General features: G+C 35.4%; 1 protein-coding gene across 6 annotated transcripts in view; it reads right to left on the bottom strand.

Annotated features, from left to right (window-relative positions):
- Positions 1 to 255: 255 nt before the first annotated feature.
- The window catches only part of NUMB (NUMB endocytic adaptor protein), a 178,309-nt gene continuing 160,528 nt past the window's right edge, over positions 256 to 18,036 (bottom strand). For 4 of the 6 annotated variants that reach the window (XM_074290081.1, XM_074290083.1, XM_074290082.1 and 1 more), the window contains 6 exons: positions 15,258 to 15,398; positions 8,664 to 8,868; positions 7,049 to 7,345; positions 5,163 to 5,309; positions 3,231 to 3,377; positions 256 to 2,372 (listed from right to left, as the gene is read on the bottom strand). In XM_074290081.1, coding sequence (XP_074146182.1) covers positions 1,684 to 2,372; positions 3,231 to 3,377; positions 5,163 to 5,309; positions 7,049 to 7,345; positions 8,664 to 8,868; positions 15,258 to 15,398 — 1,626 coding nt within the window. In that variant the 3' untranslated portion in view covers positions 256 to 1,683. The remainder of the gene's footprint in view (positions 2,373 to 3,230; positions 3,378 to 5,162; positions 5,310 to 7,048; positions 7,346 to 8,663; positions 8,869 to 15,257; positions 15,399 to 18,036) is intronic. The other 2 variants (XM_074290085.1, XM_074290086.1) reach the window with 1 other exon arrangement.

The raw sequence follows: 18,036 nt of genomic DNA, 5'->3' as shown, positions 1-18,036 counted from the left end.
GTTTAATTTCTGAATGAAAATTCCAATGAGAGAAAGATCTAGGATTGGCCCATGTTTACTTGGTTATGAATCAAAACAAGTAGTGGATTTATGACTCTAAATGGTACCCAATAAAAGATTTTTTCCCCACAGCAACATGAGAGTTTATGGATTGTTGCAGGCCCAGGACATAATCAGCCAAAAAAGAAAACAGAAAAAGAATGGATAGACATTCTAGAGCAGAAATGGGGAAAGAACAATCCCACTGGCAACAGCTTCTTACCACCAACATTTATTTCTGTTAAATCAGATTATAAACTGTCATCAGTACAAATATATATGTGTGTGTGTGTGTGTGTCTATGTGTGTGTGTCTGTGTCTGTGTAACTTACATTTGATTGTAAGGCCAACGTTTAAAAGTAAAATTAAATGAGATGGGATTTTGTGTTACCAGAGGTCCAATAGGTGTAGCTGATGAGTTTTTCAATAATCCAAACAGATAAGGGAAGACCAAACAAAAAAACCATGAAAAGCTAAAAGAAGCAGGATCTCTCACCTCCCCAAATCTTCACTAAAGATGGAGAAGCAAGTAAATCTGAGGTCAGAGGTCCACCTGGTAAAATAAGGACCCAGCCACCCTGTCGTGTGGTTGATTCTGTAACTGGCACGGGAAGGATCAATACAAGGAAAGAGCATCAATACAGAAAATACAGACTATATTTGTATATATATGTATACATGTATATGGGTATAACATACATGTCTATACACATACATGTGTATATGTATTTATTTGTAATTTAGATCCAATAGAATTTTGCAGTAATTTGAAAGCCAGGACAATACTGCTCTTTCATTGTCTTTATTGAATACTATCACCTAGGAACTTTATTGGTCATGACTCATGATTGTGGTTGCAATGTGCTACTTACAAGGTATTCTATAGAACAAATTAGGAATCCCCTTCGTCATACTCTCTAACCTCCTTTTTCTGGTTACTTTAGATAGGAATCAATGATAAATCAATCTTATATACAATTTCTTACAGCTAATCTTCCTTTCCCTTTGGCAAGATTACTTACAACTCTTATGACTTTTTAATATTGAACTATTTAAAATATTCTAAATGCATAAAAATAAAAATTTTGGCTTTTTTTGTAATATATTTATATATATTTATATATATCCATTGTTACTTAAGGTGGAAGTTCACCTTTCTCCCCAAAAAAGATAGCTTTTGCTGGGCTAATGATACTTCTTCCCCTTACTCCTTAATCCTGGCAGGCAGCACATTCTGTTACTGCTGCTCCTTCTTTCCTATGGGAGGAGCAGGCAGATGTACTGAAAAACAAAGGTAGATCTCAATTATTTTCCATTACATTCTGCATCCTGCAAATGGGCTTCAGTTTTCTGCTCCTTCTCTTCAGCCACTTTGTTTCTCCAGGATACGTGGGCAGTAGAGGAAGAAAGACAGGGGAGGGGCACATTTCTATGACTCTTTTAACCCTAACTGCAGGACAGGGCCATCTGTAGGGATTTTTAAAAAGCAATTTTCTTAAAAATCATTCTTTCCTGCACTGTGTTCCCGAGGGCCTTTGGGATTACCAAAAAGTGTGCTAATCAGAAAAAGAAAGTCCCCCTTGCTCATTTAACCCACTTCCCTCACCTAAAAGACAGACCATATGCACGAGCCACAAGGACTGCTTAAAGTTCAATCTCAAATGTTTTCTGTAAGTCACTGGAGAAAGGATTAGTTGGTGACGGGTTAGTGCGTTGTTTGGACTTGCCTTCTAATGCAGCCCACTGAGCTTCAAAAGGATCCACTGGGTCAGTGGGAGCAGAAGCTTCCAAGGGCTTGTCCCCTGAGGCCAACTTGCTACTGTCTACCCCATTGAAAGCAGCAGAGCCGTTGAGGTGCTGGGCAGAGGCCTTGAAGAAAGGGCTGGCCGTGGCGCTGCTCAGCTCATACTGAGGGAATGTCTGCTGCTTTGCCAAGCCGGGGGACTGGTGGGGGAGACTCGCCTGGGCATGGCCCGCGGTGCCAAACACGTGGGCCACCATCTGTGAGGGCGTGATGCCAACCACAGGCACGCTGGAGGAGGGATAGGACATCCCGTTGGCTACAGGGTAGGTCTGGGCAGGGACGAAGGCCGGCTGCATAGGGGGCACCACGCCCACTGGCACAGGCGGAGAGCCAGCAAAAGCACTTCCCTGGAAGGTGGGTGCCTGGGAAAGAGGCGGCTGCAGAGGGGCAGCTGGAGCCTGGGGCTGCTGGGCCCGCACCGTCTTGGACACCTCATCCAACCATCGGTCAGCTTCTGAGGGTGTGCGCCGATGCCCGGCTTGGAAGATCCCTGGTGAGGCCGTTCCGGATGAAGGGCCCCACTCTGTGCCTGTAAACGAAATAATCAGAAATGTTAATTGATTCTGTTTATTCTTTCTCTCTTATGATAACCAGGGCTATTTTAACAATCAATATTATAGAAAAAAATCCTTTTAGACATTTGTGTCACTGAATATGAAGCTTTTATGGAGGGATGAAAGAAAATGCATTAAAATGTATTGTCAGAACAGTTCCAGCAGCCTCTGAGCCAACAAGTCCCAAAGGCCCAAAATCTGACAAAGATCCCCTGTGACCACAGCTTATCCTCAGTACAAAAACAAGTTTGAAAATAACCTAAAGAGCCAAGGTAGATTCTTTAAGATTGAAAAAAAGGCCAAGGGCTCCCATGGCATCCTGTGCCACTGGACCTAGATGGTTCTGGAGGAGAGGGTGAGGCTGGTGACTTTGCACAGTACACCCTCATTTCAATTCACTTGCACATCATAGCATCCCCATCTTGATGTCATGATCCTCTTAGAGAATGAAGGACAAACAATAACCATTTGTTCTAGATTTCTCAGTAAATAAAGAAAATTGCTTAATGTCTTGATGCCTCTGAACATATTTCTACAACTTACTAGGGATCCCTTAGTTGTTGATTTTGTTGTTTGGGAGGGAGCAGTGTCTTGGTGACAAATTTTCTTTCAGGCTCCTCAGTCAGAAGTTCATCAGACCATCACTCTCACAAAAATATCAAACCTCTTGCTTTCTTCTTTTGTATCACATCATCTTCAGATCAGATTATTTCCAAGAAGAGAAACTTTTTTAAAGCTATGCTTCCCCTTTCCCATCTAAATACATGGTTGGTCTTAGTCCAGGATCAAATGGCTGATCCCCGGATCCTCACCAACATCTGTGTCTGCCTTACCCGGATGTGTAGCTGCAACTTCCTTGTTAGCAGCAGGAGGGGCATGGGCCCAAGGGTTGGTTTCACGAACAGGTAATGCTGTGGGTGCTAGAGCAGTTTGGGCTGGCTTAGCAGCAAACACATGGAAGGCAGGGTCAATGCCATTAGCTAAAATGGGAGCAGACAACATCAATGGAGTTAATTCATGCAAAATGTGCACATGACTAAGGGCAGGTACAATTAGGCCAACATGCAGTATTTGCATAACAAATGGACACAAGACTGAAAAGCTTTTTTTTGTTAGCAATTTTGGCAAAAACTGCACACATCAGATGAAATACTACTCTTCTAGTAAGCTTAGTAAAATCAGTGTAAACACCATCAAAATGTTCCCATTCTAATTATAGTCTTTTGGAAAAGAACAGATTAGAGACATTGTTTCTCTCTAGTACTACTTTCCACAAAGACCAAATAGTTCCTATTTTTTTATTCTTTCCAGGCTCTATATCATATAATCCTACCTATATCTATGTGTGTATATATGTATACATATATAACCATAAGTTAAGAACTTGGTAGGCCCTTTCGTTTACTCATGGGGCATCCTGTTCCACAGGCCTAGTCTATTCCAATTTAATAATTTTACTATAATTTTTCTTCTAGTAATGTTGAAGCTTTTTCTTTCTCTTTGGAAGTTTTCATACATACAGGTTCTTACTCCTTCCTTATCTTCCACAGTAGAAAAAAACTCTCCCAACCTTTGCTCCTTTCCTTCCAGGTAATGATTCCAATATTCTTCCTATATCTCTTCTAATAAGTATGAAGAAATTGGGGAATGTTACCATTTGGTTTTTCCATGTAAAGCACCATGTGATTACAACCACAGGTTCCTTTTTATAAATTAAAGCAAATAAAACTTTTAAGGGGAACTTTTCTTGTCTATATTTTAAATACAGAAATACAAAAATGAATAAATATACAAAAGGGGTAATTGATATATTGTGAACTGTTTTGAAAGATTTGGGGGGTATGGTCTAATGTACAAGTTAGATTTCCAAATTAAATCTTTCTAGGCTATTTCTCAAAGGACACAGAGAGACAATAATGACAGCAAGTTCTACTGCTAGCTTTTAAAAGTTGTAATGCAAATTGTAAAGATTCATTTCTTTGTCCAGTAATTAAAAATCAAGGGACAATTTGGTATCACTAGGAACCACAGTTAAACTTTGAAGTTAATGTATTATTATTATTTTGCTCATCAGTCACAAAAGACAAAATAATTCAAAGTAGAAAATTAGAGGCATCTTCTATAAGCCTCTTTCTGAAAGCAGGCAGAGTGTATTCAAATGTTTCTCCCAGTAAGTTAGTGCCCAGATTAATATCCACTCAGACAAAGTATATAATCAGAAACAATCCTGATTTTGTAACTTATTAGAAATTCATGGGATGTAAATAAGATATAAATCCACTATGCACTAAAGGATGTAATCTTCAATAATCAAAAGGCAGATGAAAAGGCAAGAAATATATAGGTCATTTAAACCACCTAACTTCTTAAACTGTGGTTCACAACCCTATATGGAGTCTTGTAACTGAATATGGGAGTGGAGAAATTATGATTATCTGTAAATGTTTGATTTGTATGCCTATTTTATATACTTATAAGCCAAGGTCATATAAAAATTTATTGGGTAAAAAAGGGGTAGAAAAAGTTTAAGAAGCCCTAATTTAGGGGATGTGATGACAGACATTACAGAGGATATACATGCAAAATGAGAAACTCAAACTGCAGAAAGAATGAAGCAAACCACAAAGCACAAGATGCTTTTTAAACAGGAGGAGGAAATTGACTGAATTAGCTGGTCTTCAGAAAGCTCAGATCATCAACATGCAGGTAGAAAGAAGAGTGAGAGAATGCCATACTCCGACTGCTAAACATAAGAGAAGACCAACCTTGAAAGGCAGGGGACTGGGGTGCCACCACTGTCACTGGTTTGGTCATGGGGGCAGATGAGAAAGGGTCCTCAGGTGTGCTGAAGGCATTAGTGATCTGTGAGCACAAGGAACTGATGCTCTCTGCTTCCCCTTCTACTTCTGGCACTAGAAATCAGAGAATTATTCAAGATTGGAAAGATGAGTAATACTAAAACACACCATCATCAACACAAGGGTGAACTAACATTAACTACTCACTGGAACAGAAAGCTGTAATCCGTCATCCCCAAAGAGAGTGTTAAGAAGCATAATTTTGAAAATATATTTGACTACATTTATTCTGACAGGAAAAAGTAAAACTCAAGTGATACACCTGAGCTCAATATTTTGCCTGGTTTTAATAAATTCTCCAAATGCTACGCTTATTTTCTCATTTCCCAAGAGAGATGTGTTTTTCCTGGCCAATCTGGATAGATAAATCTAGAAGTTACTTTTGTCTTCATAGATCTCCCAGTGGTCTGTGTTCTGAACTCAGTTCAGGAACAATATAATAAGGTTACCATAAGTGTATACTGTCAAGGCTTTCTGGGCTCACAAACAGCAAGGTTTAGTAATCTGAGCATGAGAGCAGAGCCCAGAGACTCTCTTAATCTGGGTTCTATAATCCACCTCTGTGATTTTGTTAAAATTAGTGAACTATCCTGAACGTCAGTGAATTGAAGCTAATCATCCCTATCTATCTCTTCTCTCACCACTAAATATAGTAAATGAGATATCTTGAATACCTAGGACCTCCCAACAGATAGGCTGGTTTCAAAAGAGAACTATAATAGTATAATTTTATTTTGCATACCATTAAAGGATTATCTTTTTTTATTATTATATATTTTTTTATAATATTATCCCTTGTATTCATTTTTCCAAATTATCCCCCCCTCCCTCTACTCCCTCCCCCCGATGACAGGCAATCCCATACATTTTACATGTGTTACAATATAACCTAGATACAATACATGTGTGTAAATACCATTTTCTTGTTGCACAATAAGCATTAGATTCCGAAGGTACATGTAACCTGGGCAGACAGATATTAGTGCTAACAATTTACATTCACTTCCCAGTGTTTCTTCTCTGGGTGTAGCTACCTCTGTCCATCATTGATCAACTGGAAGTGAGTTGGATCTTCTTTATGTTGAAGATTTCCACTTCCATGGAGAATACATCCATTAGAGGATTATCTTGAACAAAAAAGCTTCCCTACATCACAATGGAATAAAAGCTCAACAGTAACTAAGAAGAGAGTGCCTCTGGTTTTTGAAGGATACCTATCAAAGACTAACTAGATATGATAATTTAAGACTCAATGTAGATCATACTACTACAGGAACTGAGCAAAATTCAAGAGACAGGGAGGAATGGATGGGTGCTTGTATATATAAGCAACATATATGAGCTTATATGCCCCTCCCCCCCATGGCGGATGAGGAGTTTTAAAGATTGAAATCTTAAGTTCTTCCTCCATCTTTTTGGAGGAATATCAAAAGGACCAAAATCTGAGTCCATCTGATTTTCTCTATTTAATTGTACTTATTTCTCAAGTCTTTTTAATCTACCCTTGTTGATTATCAAATGGAACATAAAAAAGAAACTACAGATTATTGTTTTTTAGCAGGAGGCTGACACACCCTTCCCAGATCTCTCCATAGGAAGGGAAATAAAATAAAACAATCCCCTTCTCTGGTTTCCTTTTCTTTCATTGGAAAATTACAAAGGACAACACCAGCAACTAATCTGATAGGGTTGGCAGAGGCTCCTTATTAATGCAGAGAATCAGAAAACAATTGAGAAATTAAAGGAATGACTATTATTAGTGGTGCTGTAAACCTAGGCAGATTCTATCTTACCTGCATTTTTGATGGGGAAATCAGTCTTCCTTTGCATAGTGGAAGGCAACTCATTGATGCGCAGAGATAGCTGACGTTTGAAAGGTGACATCTTCTGACTAAGGGCAGGAAAGCCTCGGAATGAACCTTGTCTGGCAAGCTGTTCAATTGGTGCATGACGTCGAGGGATGGCATGGGGATTATTCATCTCAAGGGAGGCAGTGGTATCAGCAGTTGGGGAGGTAGGAGAAGATGGGGATGGGACAGAGTTACTGGGTGTTACTGATGAAGCCACCGAAGTCTTCACATCTATTTCAGCTTGGGAAAGCAAAAGGAATGTTGAGCCTTCTTCAAAATAATTAAAGCCCACATAACTAAGGAGTTAAAACTCTTTCAAAGATAACTTCATCCTCTAAATTTTATAAAAGTGTAGCAGTGTGGCTTATCTTTCTCATACAAAAAAAAAAGTCACAAGCCTAAAAATAGATTTCAAGATCACAGGATTTTAAAATTGGAAGCAAATTTAGATCTTGTAGTTCCATTTTTATGATTGATAAGCAATTATAACTTGCCTATGAGCCAGACATGAAGAAAAGCAGTTACACATGGATTCTCATCATAGAGGTTTCCAAAAAGGATTCTAATCTGGCAATGAAGGTATTTTAAAATCATTGGGGTAAGAATCCCAAAATTCCAAGTAAGTTCAGTTTCAGTGAGAATTTATCGATTCTACTACCACAAAACTGCATCTGTGATAGCAGGGATATCTCACTGAAGTCTTACTACTGATAGGATCTGCAGCTAAAGTGATGGAGATTAAGCCTCACAGGCTTAGGTCAAGTTGTTCTGCTGTGAACCGCCACTACATCCTTTATTACTATAACAGTTCCTTTCCAGTGTGTGTGATTAACAGTGTGTGATGTGATGTTATTCTATGTTTGATATACAAATGATTAATCCACACTTTCTGAATCCCCAGTAATGAGGCTAGATCTTAAGTTTCCTGAGTTAAAGCTTTCTAACAAATATTTCTGTGACTACTCTGAGGTGAGGAGCTCTTAGGATGGAAATTCCCTCTACTGATCAAGAATAGTGGCTCAAGAGACTGCTGCACTGTTGTACTGCAGAGCTCATTTAGGCCCCTTATTACAGACAAGAAAAAAGAGAACAAAGAGATAAAGTTATATAGAAAGTGACAGAACTGCAACTTCAGTCTGCAATTCTAGGCTGAAAGCTCAGTGCTTCCCTACCCACTAAGCCAGGATAATCTATGTTATTCATAGTTTTAAAGAGATGCTGGGAGCACTTGTCTGTATTACAACAGGCCTTGAATCCATAACTTCTTAAGTCTATCTGCTACTATATTGCATTTCTTCTTCTAGCCAGGACTAATCATCAGAATCATCATAAATATCATCTTAAAATACAAGGGATGGCAACTGTGTCTTTTCTGGCTAATGTCATTACTATCTAGGTAACAGGTTCAAGTGATTAATTAATAAAGGACACAGAGAAAAGTTTTTCTCCGAACAGTATTGGCATCAATCTGTCAAACACAGCCACCAATTTCAACACCTTGTCTAGGATTTCCCCAAGTTTGTGTACTTGTGAATAATGCTCAACAGTGGGACCATACCTTTCTTTGTGTCCTGGATGTGCCTCATGACCTCCTCTCTTTCTGCTTGCTCAGTAGCTGTAGTGACACGGAAAGAGCCTTCTCTGGTAAATGTGGTCCTGCTGGCATCAAAAGTGGCTGTCACACCACACTCCTTCTCCCGTTTCTGCTTCCGTTCCAGGCAGGCTGCAAAAGCACAACCCACTGCATGACTCAATCTTTCTCCCTATAAAAAGGAAAGAATATACTGGCATTACATTTTTGTAATAGAGTTAAAAACCAAATCAAAACTTTGTAAAAGGTAGTAAGGGGTGGTTTGGAAGCTCCAACTAACCCTCTTAAAGGGCCACAAATAAACTTCTTTACATGAGGGAGTCTAAACTTAAGTCTCCTATCATCTCAGAAGATCTCAGATCCTGCCTTAAAAAAAAAAAGGGAAGGATTTTTCTTTTTGATAAGAATTTAGTTGAATAAGTATAGGAAATAAATTTGACACTTTAATATTTCATAATCTTTGTTTTATTTGAAAATTGATTCAAACATACATGCCATAGGAATTCTATTTATATATTACTACTTCTCCTACAATTTTTCTGGGGCCTATAAAAAATACAGCAAATAGAGGGTAATTAACTTTTTGGAGGGAAAAAAAAATCACCCATTGGCAAGGAGAAGTCCCAGTGAGGAAACTTCCTACCCTACCATTCCCTGCAAACTTAAAGAATTTGTATGGAACATTTGAGAGATTAAATAACCATAAAGCCAGTAGGTATAAGAAGTGGGACTTGAATCCAGTATAAAGCTGTTGCTTCTTTTTAAAAATTAATTTTTAATTTATGGAATAAAACAAGCATTTTCATTGTACAGTATAATAAAGAAGATGATTACACATGAAACTGCCAGTCTACTATGTTCAACTTGCTCTTGACATTTAGGCTTGCTGTCTGGTCAACAGGACACACTACCTCTCATTTTTTACTATGCTTTATTAATTGCTTATTTTAAAGTGAAGAACTGTAATAAAATAATTTGTGAGCTATGCATAAAGGGATCATTATGAACTTATCCATTTATTGGAAACCAACAGCTTTTAAATGGCTAGAACATTATTTCTCCCTTTATAATATTGGTTTTGTGGAAGCATCATAAAGGTATGCTAAAGTTTCTAGCATTCTTCAAATGGAATAAGTAGAACAATGAGATGTTTACTAAGGTAATTTTAAAAATGAATGTAACAGAAAATACAATACAAATTGCAGGAACTCACCTGCAAATGACACAGAAATTTAATAAGTTCAGGAAAAAGAAAAGGTATATATTGACACCAGAAATTTGATAAGTTCAGGAAAAAGAAAAGGTATATATTGTAATAATTGAAGGTAAGGTTGACCCTGCAGGGGAAAAAAACAACACAAAACCTATGAAGTAGGAAAAATATCAGAGAGCCAAAGAACCCTGGAACTTGTCTAATTCTCCTTCAATTTTCTTGGTAAGAAAACTGAGGCCCAGAGAGTTTAAATTAAATTATACAACTAGTCAGTCACAGAGTTGAGATTGTAACCCTTTTCTCCAAAACTTCTGTATATAATTTCCTATTCAAAAATCAATTTCAAACCCAATATGCACCCATCCACTCTATACCATTATCAAATTTTTAGGGATCAATGTTCTTGTTTTCTCCATTGGCACACATTAAAAAAACCACAAATAAAACAAAACTTTTATTGCATGTCATAATCAAGTCTCCTCAATGAGTCACAACTATATATTATTAGTTAGGGAGTTTATTGATTTCACGTACTGCCCAATCTATCTTGTTTTCCTACATTAAAACCTGCTTTTAGGAAATTATCTGATAATGTCACAATTTGAGAAACAATAAAAAAAGCATTCTGAAAATATCCTTTGTTGTTATAAACTTGATAATGTCAGATGAACTTGATAATGTAAACATTTACTTACACAAAGAACAGAAAAAGGTTTGTATAGGACACCATACATCTCTATTATATACAGCTTGTTTTTAAGTATATATTAATTTTTTCATAGAAAAATCAAAAGGACTCTGATTATCCTTCTGAAATTTCTTCTGCTCTTTTCTGTCTATTTGAAAAAAATGTTTCATTGATGCTTCTTTCTATCCTTTTTTGGGGGGGATTATTAATACCCACTCCCTTTCATAACCAAAACACGCTCCATAAAAGCCCTCCCTTCTAACAAGTAGAATCAAACAATACATCACATATTAGGTCTTGCCTGAAAATGTCTCACTCTACTCTTCCAGTTCATCACCTCTTTGCCAAGAGGTAGGAATCATGATTGTCTTGACTGGTTATATTTTTTAAGTGAAGTTAACCTAGGATAGAAATCTGGGCAACACACAAAGACTGATACAGAAAAAAGCCGTTAAAGGAGGAGAGGTCAGATAAGTAGGAGAACCAAGAAAAAAATCAGTGTCACAAAAATAGAACATAAAGGGGAAAAAAAAAGTAAGTATCAAATGTAAGAAACATCAAGAAAAAGGAGAAGAGAGGGGAAAAAATAGGATTTTTAAATTAAGAGATCACTTGTAACTTTGAAGAAAATAGTTTCAATTGAATGACTAGGTCAAAACCCAGATTGCAAAAAGTTGAGGAATGAGAGACGGGAAAAAATGGAGATAGGCAACGTATGTGGCTTTTTCTAGTGAGTTAGATTGAGAAAAGGAGCTGAGAGCACAATAACCTAAAGAAATTTTGATATTTTTTTCTAGTACTGTAAAGTTATCCTTTGTAAGTATAATTGTTAAGGTGCATATCAAGATACAACTTAGAATAGATAGTATTGTAATTTTATTATATTGGCAAGGCATAACTATAAACTACCAATATTTCTCCAATAATCTGTCTTGTGTTTTTAAAGACTTTTTTGTACTTGTATTCATAAAATTCCTACATATGTTTGGAAAGACATCTTACATTCTTTGGTTCCTTTGAAAGGACTTTCTTATTCTCTCTGCCTGCTAAGTTTTATTGGCAATATATAAAAAGAGTGATGATTCTTTTGTGGATGTAGTATTTTATATCTATTATTTTACTAAAATTAATTAAATTAAATTTTTAGTTTTCTAAAATATCATGTCTATCTACAAAAATTATGTTTGTTTTCTTTTTGTCAATGCTTATTTCCTCAACTTTTTTTCTTGTCTAATTGTTACTGTAAACATTCTATAACTATGAAAGACTAATGTTGACAGTGGACATCCTTGTTAAATTCATGGAAGCTGCTGTTCACAAAATTACTCTTTCAAGGTTTCTCTTGATTTATGTTTACAGTTTAAAAATTATACTTTTCACTGGAAAGTCCTCTAGTCAATTAAAAACTAATTTTTTTTTCATTATGGAATTGTGCTCACTTATTTCAAAGTAAATTTCTTGTTTGTAAAAGCAGTTTGTAAAAAGTTTGTAAAAGTGTCTTCTGCTTTTTGGAATTTTATAGTCCAAATTTTCTTATCTTAAGATGTAATTGTCATAAAATTTTGTGTGGTCCTGATTAGTTTCTTGGTACTTGCAATCTTTATTTCTGGCTGCTTATAGTATTTTTTCTTTGACATGGAAGCTCTGAAAATGAATATGAAATTTCTGGGTGTTTTCGGTAAAGTGATTACTGAATTTTTTTTTTTAACTTTGCCTTCTGATCCCACAGATCTGGGTATTTTTCCTTTTATGATTTATTAAAACAATAATATCTAATTGCTTGGTTATGGTTTTTAGGGAGTCTGATGATTCAAAAATTATCTCCCTTAATGGAGCTTGCTTTCCTGGTGTGTCACCTCTTCCAGCCTCCTTTTTGTGTGCTTATGGACTGGTTAGAGGAGCTTATCAGTCTTTCTGTTTTTTTCTTTACTGTTGTTTCATTTGTGAGATCCTCTTTAGCTATCTATTGGAATCTATGTGAAAGATCTATGCTCATTCATTATATCAATGACAGCATTGTTAACAATTTCCATACAGTGAAATGTCAACACAAAAGCCAGGGATGCTGGGCTTTGATCACTCAACTGCTTTTTGGCCTGCCTGAGGGTGAGGCAGGTGAAGTGGGTGGACAAAGTTTTATTTAATTTTAGTCTGCTGCCAATTTCTCTGGGCTAGAAAGTGGAATTTCCAATATCCTTCTTACCTCAAAAGGTTATGAGGAGGATGGAATAGAGTTTGGGAGCAGAAGAGCTCCCAGTTGTGAGTAGTAAGACAGATTTTTGTGTAGCTTAGTAAGATCATAATTTTTATAAACAACATACAACTTTATGAATTCAAGTTACTGCATTCCTTTTCCTAGAAGAATGTGAATTATGAATTTCTAATTATAAAATGTCATGATCTGTCTCTTGTTAAGTGATTTTCATAGAAGAAAGGGGCCTAAAAGTCAGCCCCTCATTTTTTAAAATTAATTTAACTTTTATTTTCCTAGTTATATGTAAATATTTGGGGGGGTTATACACATACATTCATTTTTCACATATTTCCATTATGATGTTGGGAGAAAAAAAATTGAACAAGAGGGAAAAACCATGAAGAAAAAAACAAAATTAAAAAAGAGAACCTAGCACGTGTTAATTTACATTCAGTCTCCACAGTTCTCTCTCTGAATGAGGATGGTATTTTCCATCTAAAGTTTATTAAGATAGCTTTAGATCATTGAACCACTGAGAAGAACCAAATCTATCATAATTGATCATCAAACAAAATTGTTATTGCTGTCTATGATGTTTTCCTGGTTTTGTTTGTTTCACTCAGTATCAATTCACGTCAATCTTTCCAGGTCTTTCTAAAATCAGTCTGTTTATGATTCTTTATGCCCTTGGAGCACAGTTCCAAATTGCTCTCCAGAAACCACTCCCTCATTTTGTAAAAGAAAAGGAAGGCTCAGAAATATCACTTGACCTATCTAAGGCTACTTGGCTCATATGTAGAAAAGATGGGACCAATGTAGGCACCAGAAATAATGAGGAAAATGTTTATGGGCAGAGGGTCATACCCAGAGTCCCATATTTTATAGATGTGAACAGCTTTTTCCTCAACTTACACATCAAGCAATGACAAGTTTAAATGAATTTTATAATATTAAACATTATATGACTATCACTCTAAAACTGCTATTATCCCTAAGAAAAGTTACAGTGCTTCTTAGCTAACTGAATCTGATTAAGTTTTCTTCTATTCCTTCAACAAAATGATATATCTACTAGAAAGATATAACATGAAATTAGTTTTTTGCCAGAACCTGGTGTTTTATCAGTGTAGAAAGCTCCCAAACTGGAAACCCATCAACACTGATGAGCAATTTGTTTGTAACTTACAATAGACTCAGAGAATTGCCTAGCACATTGACAGTCAAGCAAATTGCCCCATCACCCAGTTAATAATAAAGAGCAAAAGATCACTGAGGAATTCATGTGAATACAGCCAAATTATTATTTACACAAAAGAGTGTGTGCAGGAGGTCCAAAGTTTTAAAAGCAGAAAAAGCCTCTTAGGAAAATCAAAGAAACTTTGAAAGATTTTGAGGTACAAACTATTCTAAAATTAAAGTAAGATAATCCTAGCCCCGAAGCTTTTTTAAGATTTTGAAAGTATAGAAAAAATGATAAATAAATACACTTTGAGGTTTTTCTGAAGTCTAAAATGACAAAAAAGCATGTTGTCCCTCTGTTTATCTCTACAATATTCTTGGGGTTGGCTTAATGTCTTTTGAGCTAAGCCAGTTCCAGAACAGCAGAAGTATTTTCCCCTCCCAGATTGGGTTCTGGTAGCTATATTACTGTCTATGGCTAAAACTGTTATTAAAGGAAGGCAATTTCTCTTGCTAAATTAACATTTTTTTTTTAAAAGAACTCCTTCCTAGTTTCAGTTCAATCATTCAGCAACAGTTAAATTAAAAGTAAAAAAAAATTTAAATCCAAACATTAAAAGATTCGTATAAACAGATATAAATACAATTTATATAGTCTCAGGAGTAAGTATGTTACCACATACATAAAGAGAACTGAGGAACTGAGATCGTACAGACTATAGCATATTTTCTTTTATTTCTTTCCTTTTCTTGCTTTTTTTTTTGGGGGGGGAGAGGGAGTAGAGGAAGAAGGAATACAGACATGATTAATGCAAGAATTTTTGTTTTGTATGCCATACATATTTGTAATGGGTTTTATTTATTTTGCCTTCTCAGTGTGAGGTGGGGAGGTAAAGCGATTTTGGAAATGAAAATTAAATATTTAATTCTTTAAAAAAAAAAAAAAAAAAGAAACAAACTCAAAAACACTTAAAAGTATATTAAAAAAAAAGAGAACACAAATGAAAAAAGAGATATAAACCACCATGAGTATGTTAGCTAATTTCCAGTAGCCATAGACAAATCCTGAATGTCTACCAATCACTTTACTGAATGTGTTGCTAGGTTATATGAAAGTAACTTGACCAAATGGGAGGAAGGAAGTTCTTTTTGGGTATCCTTATCATTAGTAGCTAATGTAGCATCTAGTTTCTTACCTGTGCTTTTGGGAGGGAAATTAATGACTAACCAAATTTGGATAAAACCCCGGTTTCTGGACGTATGAAAAAACAAGCTGCCACAACTTACCGTGTCTTTAACAGCCATGAAGCAATGGCAAATCCAACGTCGTGTTGTGCCATCACGACAAATATAAGAGAAAGCCCTGTCAAAGTTCCTGTCTGGGGCACAGAAAGAAACTTTCTCTATTGTCTGGTCAACTATGAGGTCCTAGAAAATTGAAGCATAAGGAAAGAAAGGTTTCATTAATTTTAGAATACTTAAATTCAAATGCTTAAAATATTTTGGACTTACTCTAACATGGGATAAAGAAGTATATGCTTAGAAATCTGGCTATCTACTACCTATCTAATCAAAGGAAAGGAGACAATCATTTTCTATGGCATGTAAAATTTAGGACAAGAGCATCACAGGAAGGAATTTTTATGAAATTTTTGTGAGCAACAACATTATCCAATTTGTGCACATGTGCCTATATAGACTTTATATTTAATATCTATAGAAATGAAACTAATTACTTTAAAATAATCATGATATAAAAACAAAATATAAACATTTATGGGTCACAGCTCTATTATCTAAATCAGGGTTCTTAATTTGGGTCCATGAATAGATTTCAGAGGTTCCATGAATATAGATGGAGGAAAAATTACATCTTCATTTCAATATAATCTTTTGCAATCTTGTGTATTTTATTTTTGCATTTAAAAATATTATTCTGAGATGTCCATCTCATATACTTTAGTGCACTGCCAAAATGGTCCATGACCAAACAAAGGTTGGGTATCTCAAAACTTATCTTATACACTTTTATAACTATAAACAGGTGGAATACAAGGTATCCCATAAGTCTCAGTGAAGTTTTAAATTATTAAAGCTATTATTATTAATAGTACTTTAAAACTGTATTTTTGGAAGTTTATATATATATATAAAACACATATTAAAGAGAATTATAGATTTACAAGAGGTCATCTGAATCAGCTGACTGCTTCAAGGAAAGTAAAAAGAAAGATCAGAGAATTCAACTAATATATGCAAAATGGATGGCTACTTAATCTTATTTATAAAAGATCTTCAATTTTTTGGCAATCTAGAATGTGATTGATTTTTGTTATTCAACTTATCTTCAATTATTTCATTTTTCCTTTGTTTCTCTTAAAGTTTCTTTTTTATAATTATCTTTATGTAGACTTATGCTTGTCTTGGTAGGTTATTACTCAGTTATTTGAATTATAGTGACTGTAAACTGAATTTCTTTTTCTCCAGTTTTTGTTAAGCGATGATTTCCATGGGTTTATATTCCTCTAATCCAGGAGTTAGGAATGTCCAATCAGGCCCATAGACTGTATAATAAGGCTTTGCACAACCATTTGCAACTGCAAAAAATGCAGAAGAGTACAACAACCATTGCTTGAGTTCTCTCAGTTGATAATTTTGTATGGCCCACAAATGATGTTATACATTTCTAAATGGCCAGAAATGGCAGAAAATGTTTCTCTACCCCTGTTCTAAACTGATATTAAGCTACTAACTTCATTTTAAGAGGTATATTCTAATTAGCTATTTCATTTGACAGTATAATCTAAAATGTTTTTAAAATGCTGAGTTTTGGAAACTTTCTGGTGTTGTTTTTAATAATCTGAAATTTTAATACTCAAAGAGCTAGTATAGAATGAAAGGTGAATAAAAGACAAAAGACAAAAGAACATCTGCTTTGATAACACACTTAAGAGACCCAAGAGATGTCCTGTAGAAAACTAGTGATCAGTAAAATGGTTTAAACTATTATCTTTCTAATTGCATGATAAAAATTGCCTGCTATAGAAAAAAAAAGTCAAATGTTTTCCCCTTCTTTCCTAGATTTCATAGAAAAGAATGAATTTCATTCTTGGCTTGGCAGGGATTGTTTGTTTACCATAAAGGTGCCACTTACTTTTACTGAGTGCATAATACTTAATTTGGATGATTTGGGGTAGTATTTCCCCAAGTACCATTTGTTGAGCTGAAAGATCCTTTTTTTCCCTTTCAAGATGAATATAATACTTGCTCTTTTCCAGTCTTTTATCTGTTTGCTTTATGTTCCTCAGAAACAGCAGTTAGTGGTTTTGTAAAACCTTCTATGAATAGTCTAAGAAAACTGATTAAATAAAGTTAGGTTTGATAAGCACTGTAATGGCAATCTTCCTTTCATTTTGGCATCCCTTTTTCAACGTGGGACCTTTACTCATTATTATTATATGACCACAGTTGTTTTAGATTCTTTGGGGAGAGAGGAGGAGGTAATATTCTAGGACTTTTCCTTCTCTGCCAAAAACTTTTTTTAAAATTAACTATTTTTCCATAAGAGTTCAAAAAAAGAACTTTTTTATTAATAATACTCCTTCTGTCTGATTGATTTTCTGTCCCACTCTGCACAAAGATTATCTAAACCTTCTCATCTCTTAAAGGTTTCCACATGTTCTCCTTACCTAAACTCTTAGGAAAAACTATGCTTCTTCATACTTTACTGATAATATGACATCATTTACTAGACTTTCCTTTCTGTCTTTGTCTACATTCTGAAATGCCTTTTCATTTACTATTCTCTCCTCCTTTATTCCAGTCTCTGATTAAGAAATGAAATTTCTCCTTGCCAAAAGCAATTCTTCTGTATGTTCCTTTGTTTCCTCTCAAAGCTTCCTCTAAGCTTTTTGAGTTCATAATCATCTTTACTTCATCTCCATCCCCATCTTTGGCTTCTCCCCATTAACAAGTTCCTCCACTGCTCTCTATAAACAACTATGTCTAAGTTTTGCAGTTCCTCAAACTGGATAGTTCATCTCTATCACCAGGCTTTTGCACCAGT

Source organism: Sminthopsis crassicaudata, chromosome 2, assembly GCF_048593235.1.
Source record: "Sminthopsis crassicaudata isolate SCR6 chromosome 2, ASM4859323v1, whole genome shotgun sequence".
Classification (NCBI taxonomy): domain Eukaryota; kingdom Metazoa; phylum Chordata; class Mammalia; order Dasyuromorphia; family Dasyuridae; genus Sminthopsis; species Sminthopsis crassicaudata.
The sequence above is the reverse complement of the archived record's forward strand: the minus strand, read 5'-3'. Positions and strand labels throughout refer to the sequence as shown.